The following is a 9,542-nucleotide window of genomic DNA, read 5'->3' on the forward strand; positions in this document are numbered from 1 at the left end:
TAAATCACGAAAATTTGTGTGCAAATTAGGTCTTTTACTAGGCCATAGTATTCTTTATTTGCTATCGACATTACTGTCAAGAGTTTTGTACGTGAAATCCGAGGAGACTGATGAAACTTCAAATAACGTGCAAAGAGGACTACCTTTTCGCATTAATTCCATGATTGATTTGGACACGTATTACGTTCCAATTTTCATATATTGTAGTATATGCGAGTTTATGTACATGTTTTTATTAACTGTAATCGATGTTTTGTATTTAACGATGGTCGAATATTGCTGTGGTTTGTTTGCAGCTTTGAGGTGAGCCTAATGAAGGATTATAAATTAAGTACACAAATTCTATAATATTTGAGTTCAATATAAATAATGAGACAATTTATTTGTTGTGGGAATACGTATTTCAAAAATTGTAGTTTCTAAAAGTTTTTGAGTTTTAGATATCGATTGGAAACCGCATTAGTTTTCGAAAACGAAAGATTGACAATAATGTTGACAAAAGATAAATCTTATGTGAATATCGTGTATAGTATTCGTAGACACACAGAAGCATTGCAGTGAGTACGTTAAGACGTTTTATATTTCATCTTTTGTATAACCAAGACAATAACAAATTAAAAAATATATTTCTAGATTTTATATTATTTATAGATTTATTGCCATTGTGGAATCAATATACAGCTTACCTCTTTTTATACAAATTGCATTGACTGTACTTCTTTTAAGTCTCCTAGGATATCAGGTACACATAAATAATAAAAATTTTCTTGTAATTAATAATAGTTCTAGAATATGCTTCCATCATCACGCACATAAATTATTTAACAAAATATTGATTGTAATTTAATTAAACCAATTAAATATCACTAAAAAAATTTCCAGTAAATAAAATATAAAACTTAAAGGGAGCTACGGGAACGAGATAAAAAGTGCACAAAAATAAAAATATCGCTAGACAATCAATTTAATTAAAAAAATTTAATAGAAGAATTTAATTTAAAATCTCAAATATCAACATTACTTTGAATTTAAGCGATGCTTAAAACTATTTCTATCTCTTCCTTTTTCTCGGTTTTAAAAAGGAAAAGTAAGAATTTTAAGTTTAAAATTAAAATAATATTGGTGGCAATCGAACCTTGAATAAACGTTTTTGCTTATTCAAATCACTTCTCACTGGCTTAAACAATAAATAATAAAAAATATTTGAATTAAATCTTATAATCAATACAAAGTACGTAAACAAGATACAACCCAAGTGCGAAGTGGGACACTGACGTACATACGCACTTTGATTATTTCTTGATCAGGACATTTTGAGCATCAAATTGAAATAAATTAATTTTTTATTATGTATTGTCTGCGTCACTGAGGGTGGCTTGCATATAAGCCGAAACAGTCGTTATATATGTATAATTTAATTTTTTAATTAAATTAATGTTGTCTAATGATGTTTTTACGCGTTGTACTTTTTACCGCGCTTGCTTTCATAGTCATCTCTTTGAATATTTTTATATTTTAATTTAACTAAATTAACTACACTTATTATTTACGTTTGATTACGTTTTGATTAACAGATAGTAAACAACATGGAAAACGTTAGCGGAGATATAAATAATTATGTTTATTTAAATGGACTTTTGCTTAATGTATTGTTCGAAAATTGGCAGGGTCAGAAAATTGTAGATTCCAGTGAGAAAGTGTTTAAATCAGCGTACGTTTTGTACAATAATAAAGTAACACATTTGTAAATTATATGTCATATTAATTGATAAAAATGTTATGAAATAGCAAGTAGATAAATACCTGATATAATTTCTAATAAATTTCTTGTAAAATTTGCAGATATAATACAAAGTGGTACAATATGCCAGTAGCAGCAAGAAAACTTCTTATAATGATAATGATGAGAAGTGAAAAACCATCGACACTGAAACTGGGCAAAGTTATTGTATTGTCATGTGTAACTTTTAATGCGGTAAGTGTAATGATTTTATAGCATGTATACGTTCAATGATTCTATAAAAACAAAATTTTTAATTTTGTTTTAGGTGTTACGTTTATCATCATCATATTTTATGTTATTACGGTCTCTGCAATAACAATTTTAAACCTAATTAATGATATTTACATTTACGTATTATTATTCATTAAATTTTATTAATGACAAATTAAATTTTATTAAATTTTATTAATAGACAAAAATGAGATTGTTAAGAACGTACATTTATAGGACTATGTTTCTTTTTTTTATAACGTTTTTCGTAGAAAATTAAGGAGGCATATACACTTAGTCAGAACGAGGCTTAACTTTACTTTTTTATGGATAGAGATAGAGAAGTGTTTATTCCATTGATAAAGATCATATCTTTGTTTATTTTTTTACCGTTAAAATTGTAGTTGTAAAAATAATACAAAATGGAGTCGCTATTCAAATTGTCGTACATGTTTTGTAAAACGGGATTTGCGGTGACCATTGCTGCACAAGACTCATCAAAAGCAAAATGACACAAGTTTTATAAAATTAAAACATAGATGCTTGACGTTGTTTTTTAAAATATTGCGTTTGAATAAAATAGCATCTGGTCAAAGATAATGATTTTTTACGAAAAGTTTTGCTCATTTTTGGCTGTGAAAAAAACTAAAAAACTAACTACTAACGTAGGAAAAAATCCTATGTCAAGAATAATTTTTATTATGTAGAAAAAGTGTGTAAAATTGTAAATCGGTCAGTTGAGCCGTCTTCAAGATACAGTGGTCACGCGCTTTGAAAACTATATTTTGAGAAAAACACGTTTAAAGCTTTACATTCAGTTTATACTTTTAGTTGCTAATGTTGCAACCTTTTCAGTTGTTCGTCCAGATAAGATTCAATCAACATTTGTATTTTTAAATGCAACTCTGAGGTTTGTAATTGATAAATGTAATGATTAGAGAAAGACTCTTTTTTAACTTGCGCGAACTTGAACGTCCTATTGCAGACGCGCCTCTACCTGTCGTTTTCAACGCGCTCGAATCTACTCGTTTTTAATTTTAGCGCGCGCTGTGTATAACTTCTCTATTTTTCGCCGGATTGATTTATAACTCTACAAAAAGATTCTTAAGATATTATACTGTAAAAATATGTAAAGAAGAAACGATTTTTTCACTTCTAGGTGTGCCCCTTTAAATAATAAAATTGTATTATTTGAAGATGAAGAAAAAATAAGGAAATTGTAAAAAAATGTTAGCTATATTTATATTAACATCAATTACTTTCAAGCGCAGAGGCATATGACATCGCTACTGATTAATATACTTAAATTAATATACTTTAATTAATATACTATAATTAAAATAAATATTAATAAAAAGAAACTTAAACTTTTTTCTTTATATTAATTTACTTTATCAATAATATTTATTATTCTATTAATATAACTTGAAAATAATTCACACATGATAAAAAATCATTAGATAGCATTTATATGTAATAAAGAATTCGAATTTTAACACAATTTGAATACATATTTGGGTATCTTATTTTTTAACACATCTGTGTAAGAATTTGTCATAATTTTGTTTTATGATTGAATCTACTCATCAATTACTGCGCCTTACACTCATTTGCCTTGAAATTTTAATTTTTTTTAATATGTAATTAAGTTTAATTACAAGCATTCAACAATTGCGATTCAGCATGCTGTATATATTATCGTTCAATTACTAGTTCAATTATTTATTTATCATTATTTATTTGTCATTATTCTATTTATTATTCTATTAATATAATTTGAGAATAATATACACATGAAAAAAGTCATTAGATCATTTTTATCGCGCCCTGACGTAATATCGATAAGTGATTCTGCCCTCTCGCATGTGTCAAGGACGCAATGATTTTCAGGGAGAGTTTTTAGCAGATACACGGCCGAGTCTGATTCATAGATATCGATTAGAGTACGAAAGTCCATCTAGATAAAATAAGGAACTCGCTTTGCTCAAGGAAGATGATAAATTTTACAAAAACTTCACATATTATATACAAAAACACAAAGACTTCTTACGGTTAATGTATACCTCTACATAACTGCAAGAAATATAAGACTTTTTTATTTATGTACTTTAAAGAAAAAGTTAATAAAACCTAATTATCAAACTCATTCATTAAATAAGATGCGCGAGGTGCTTGGATGCTATTTACAAAAGCTTTTTTCTTCGAAATCGGTTTAATATTGACGATGAGTGTCGGCTTTACAGGTTTGTTTTTGACACATTGTAATAACGTTAAATATTTTTAAAAATATCTATATATATTATAATAATGTGATAACATATATTGCACAATTTTTTGAATATTTAGGCAACAAGTAGGACCATCAACTCATCTTGCAATCCAGCATGTCTTATATATTATCGCTCAATTACTGCATTTATATATCGTGTCCTGGTGAGGAGCAAGTAATCAATCATAGCAATCGCGTACACATCGATGTAAGTGAAAGCATATTTAGTTAATAGCTAATAAACTTAATACACATCGTGCAAATATTCTGTACAAAACAAAATAGCTTCTCTAAATATTTTCTATTTGTGATACATAAAATGAGAAAGTTTTTGATATAAGTTACCGAGGTGAATGGTATGAATCATCGCCCAAATCTAGAAAGCTTTTGAATATGATAATGCTGAGAAGTATTTTAACTTGTACATTGACTGTTGGAAAAATTATGATTCTTTTTTTTCCGAGTTTCAGCGTGGTAAAACTTGATATAATTTTCTTTTAATTATAATTTTCTGTTCATAGACGATTCTTATATTGAAAACAGTTTTAAGTACAAGTCTTTTTTTAAAATGTCACAAGCCAATTATAAAGGCATTAACATCTTAAATTACAGTTTTGAATTAAGAACAGACTATGACATTTATATGATGCTTTTTTTATTAATATTTTTGATATATCTTTTTTTTTTAGGTCGTACGTGCATCCGCTTCATATTTCACAGTTTTACATACTGTAATTTAAAATTTTCTAAATTTTTCTTCTAAAAAATATAAAATTGTTATTAATACAAAAACAATAAATAATAAATATAAAATTTATTAACTAACGGTAAATCATCTATATTTCTGAAAAATTATTAAATACGAAAATGTATTTATATTTGTATTTTTTTATCTTTTTGGTAAACCATCTCCGTTTTATTTATCTTTAATAAAACATAAGTATAGGAAACTCTCGACAATAGTAATATACAATACAATAGACCTTTGATAAGCTTGTACTCCATAAGACTGTTATTTTCTAATGCAGCCGATTTTGAAGCGACTACTTCTTCTCATAATAGTCTGATATTAAATCAATTTACGAATAAAATTTTTATACCTCTTTCGTCTGTGTTGAATCCACTAAGAAAATATTTTCAGTATGATTGATCCTCTTCTCTATAATTATGTAATTTCTATAAGATAATCTTGCGACTTTACACTGTGCAGTTTTGCTTTTTACAGCGTTAGCAAATATATTCGCAATATATTTTAGATTTCACGACAATCAAATATTAAACAGACTTCTCAATGGGAGACCAACATGATCTATAGCTTACGGTAACTGAATTTCGCTTCTGTAATAATAACGGCAAGAAGTAAAATACAGAATGGATGATATTGATCAGTTCTTTCAGAATTCGCATTATAACATCATTCGACTACTACTAAATATTAGTGGTCTATGGCCTTTTCATAAGCGACGTAGGCGTTATACGATATATACCATTTTGATGCTGATATTTGGATCTGCATTTATATTAGAGGTGAGTTGAAAATAAACGCATATTTTAAAAGAGTACTATATACATGTATTATTGCAAATTTTTATTGCGCTCTTTCAAAAAATTTGAAAGATTAATTATCTTTATGCCTTATTTATACTGTTTCATCAAATATAAAATTGACATAATTAAATTAAATCAAATATAAATCAAATTATGATTGGATTCAATTAAAATTATTTGTTATATGACATGTGCGAAATAAAATCAACGAAAAATATAGCTGTCGGGTATAATCGAGGTCAGACACAATTTCTTCGAGGTGATCGATAATTTACCATTGTTATTTTACGCTATATTAATGATGAGTAAAATATTATGTGCGATACATACATTACCAAAGGTGCGTAAATAAAAATGTTTATACAAAAATTAAAAAATGATAATAATAAATTCGATAATGAAAAATTATGTTTCATATTTAACGAGAAATAGATAAAAATACTTCTATTAAAGATGCAAGAATATTGTCTTTCTCCAAAGTCGGACGAGGAAACTAAGATACAAAATTTGCACGCGCAGCATGGGCGAAAGTTAGGCTACGCTTATACGGGTATGTGTGACTTTAATAGTATTATCGTATACAATAGTTTTCTGCAACAAAATTAAATTTTAAGCATATTATATGTAAATTACATTTCTTAAATTATTTTGAAATACACTCAGCATATTATAGTATATCTTTAAATATGAAAATATTTTAACTTTGAAAATTTATAAAATATCTAATAATTTATAAAACATCTAACAGAGAATACAATAAACAATCCCCCTTCCAATTTAAATGAGCTTTTAGTGCTGCATTAATGCTGTTCTATGTTCTACAAAAATAGGAGATACGTATTTTTTTATATCTATTAAGTCGCACTTTAAAGGAGTGAAAAACCTTCCTTGAAAAAATCGATCTTTTTCTTTCGAAGCAAAATAAAATTTTATTTATGCAATCTTTCGTAAATTATATCTTTAGACAATATTCAGAGTTGTGATAATAAATTTTTGTTTTTATAACTATCATAGCATTAAGATCTGGCTTGGCTCGTAATTCTATATTTATTTTTAGTTTTATAAATTAATAGACCCTTTTTTCTTATATTATTTCTTATTAAAACATTATTCATGTTAATTGAACACTGAAATTAGCTGCTACAATGAAAATGAAATAAATAAATTTTATAAACGTTCTTTATTTATGCTTTGATTTTAATTGTTCAAAATATTTCATAAATTCTTTTATATCTTTATCATTAAAAGTATTTAACTTTTAAAAGAATTTTAGCAATTTAACAGAGTCACTATTGTTATGATACTATTATTATTATTGTTATTATTATTACTAATGTAAATTATGTAAAAATTTATTTTAATAGTTTGCTAGTTATTGCTGTATTGCATTGAAGAATTGTGTGTATTTGCCTTCATCGCTATTTTGCGGAGTCAACGTGGTATGAGACGAACGGAGTGTCCACGGAGCGCGTATATGGAGACGATTTCGTTCTGAAAAGTGACTTTTCGAAATGTAATTTTAATACACATCGTTATTTTCAGCGTACAATGCTTTTTAATTTTCGAAAATGAAAAAAAATGAAAAAAATTTTTGAAAATAAATGTGGCTATACAACAAATAAATAATTAAAAAAAAATTTTTTTTATAGTTCTAAAATATTCTTGAAGTCATTCAATTTTCATTCTGGAAAATTTTTTCTATTTCTTATAGTTCGAAAATATTCGTTTCGAAAGAAAAAGATCGATTTTTCTTAAGGGAAGTTTCTACTCCTTTAATGTGCGACTCAACAGAATTAAAAAAATACACATTTTTTATTTTTGTCTACAGAATAGTAAAGATTCACTAAAATCGGATGGGCACCATTGATTGTATTCTCTTAAATACTATAATCTTTTTGACAATAACAGTGAATCACGAAAATTTGTGTGCAAATTAGGTTTTTTACTAAGCCATAGTGTTCTTTATTTGCTTGCGACATTACTGTCAAGAGTTTTGTACGTGAAATCTGAGGAGACTGATGAAACATCAAATAACGTGCAAAGAGGACTACCTTTTCGCATTAATTCCATGATTGATTTGGACACATATTACGTTCCAATTTTCATACATTGTAGTATATGCGAGTTTATGTACATGTTTTTATTAACTGTAATCGATGTTCTGTATTTAACGATGGTCGAATATTGCTGTGGTTTGTTTGCAGCTTTGAGGTGAGCCTAATGAGTGATTATGATTTAAGTACACAAATTCTATAATATTTGAGTTCAACATAAATAATGAGACAGTTTATTTGTTGTGGGGATATGTATTTAAAAAAATGATAGTTTCTAAAAGTTTTTGAGTTTAGATATCGATTGGAAACCGCATTAGTTTTCGAAAATGAAAGATTGACAGTAATATTCACAGAAGATAAATCTTATGTGAATATCGTGTACAGTATTCGTAGACACACAGAAGTATTGCAGTGAGTATGCCTTAAGATATTTTATATTTCATCTTTGTATAAACAAGAATAACAAATTAAAAAATATATTTCTATATATTATATTAGATTTATTGCCATTGTGGAATCAATATACAGTTTACCTCTTTTCATACAAATTGCATTGACTGTACTTCTCTTAAGTCTTCTAGGATATCAGGTATACATAATAAAAATTCTCTTGTAATTTATAACCGTTTTAGAATACGCTTTCATCACACACATAAATTATTTAACAAAATATTGAGTAAAATTAAGTAATGTAATTAAACCAATTAAATATCACTAAAAAAATTTCCTATAAATAAAATATAAAAAAACTTAAAGAGAACTATGGGAACGAGAGAAAAAGTGCACAAAAGTAAAAATATCGCTAGACAATCAATTTAATTAAAAAAATTTAATTGAAGAATTTAATTAAAAATCTCAAACACTAATATTACTTTGAATTTAAGCGATTAAAACTATTTCTATCTCTTCTTTTCTCTCGGCTTTAAAAAGAAAAAGTGAGAATTTTAATTTTTTACTTAAAATCAAAATAATGTGATGCAATTGGACTTTAAATAAACGTTTTTGCTTATTCAAACCAGTCCTCGCTGACTTGAAGAATAAATAATAAAAACTATTTTAATTGAAGTTTACAATCAAAGTACGTAAACAAGATACAATTCAAGTACGAAGTGGGACACTGACGTACATACGCGCTTTGATTATTTCTTAGTCAGGACATTTTGAGCATCAAATTGAAATTAATTAATTTTTTATTATGTATTATCAGTGTCACTGAGAGTGATTTGAATATAAATCGAAATATTCGTTTATATATAATATATATTAAGTGTACAACTTTGCTTCCGCCGTTTTCCTATAGATGGTTTTAGCGGTAAGTGGTGGTCGAAATAAATAAATCATAGACGTCATACAATAAACTTGGGCATCTGTCAACATAACCCCATAGAAACATTCGTCGATTTGTATCTGCATCATAAAGTTATTCTCGATTGAAAATGTCAGACGAGCCAAATTCTCGTCATTTGCGGGAGGTTTTAATTTTTTGCTTCAATATGAAGAAATCTGCGGCTGAGGCTCATCGATTGCTCTCAAATACTTATGGTGAGACCGCTATTAGTGAAAGAACGTGTCGTGAGTGGTTTCAACGCTTCAAGAACGGTGATTTTGACGTCCAAGGTCATGCTCTGTATTTGGTGGGACCAGCTCGGCGTAGTGTATTATGAACTGTTAAAACCGA

General features: G+C 27.3%; 1 protein-coding gene across 1 annotated transcript in view; it reads left to right on the top strand.

The window, feature by feature from the left end:
• Positions 1 to 265: 265 nt before the first annotated feature.
• The window catches only part of LOC108685030 (odorant receptor 4-like), an 18,550-nt gene continuing 9,273 nt past the window's right edge, over positions 266 to 9,542 (top strand). The window contains exons 1-2 of the mRNA XM_018189640.1: positions 266 to 303; positions 1,843 to 1,975. Coding sequence (XP_018045129.1) covers positions 266 to 303; positions 1,843 to 1,975 — 171 coding nt within the window. The remainder of the gene's footprint in view (positions 304 to 1,842; positions 1,976 to 9,542) is intronic.

The sequence above is a fragment of the Atta colombica genome, unplaced genomic scaffold (genome assembly GCF_001594045.1).
Source record: "Atta colombica isolate Treedump-2 unplaced genomic scaffold, Acol1.0 scaffold145, whole genome shotgun sequence".
Lineage (NCBI taxonomy): Eukaryota > Metazoa > Arthropoda > Insecta > Hymenoptera > Formicidae > Atta > Atta colombica.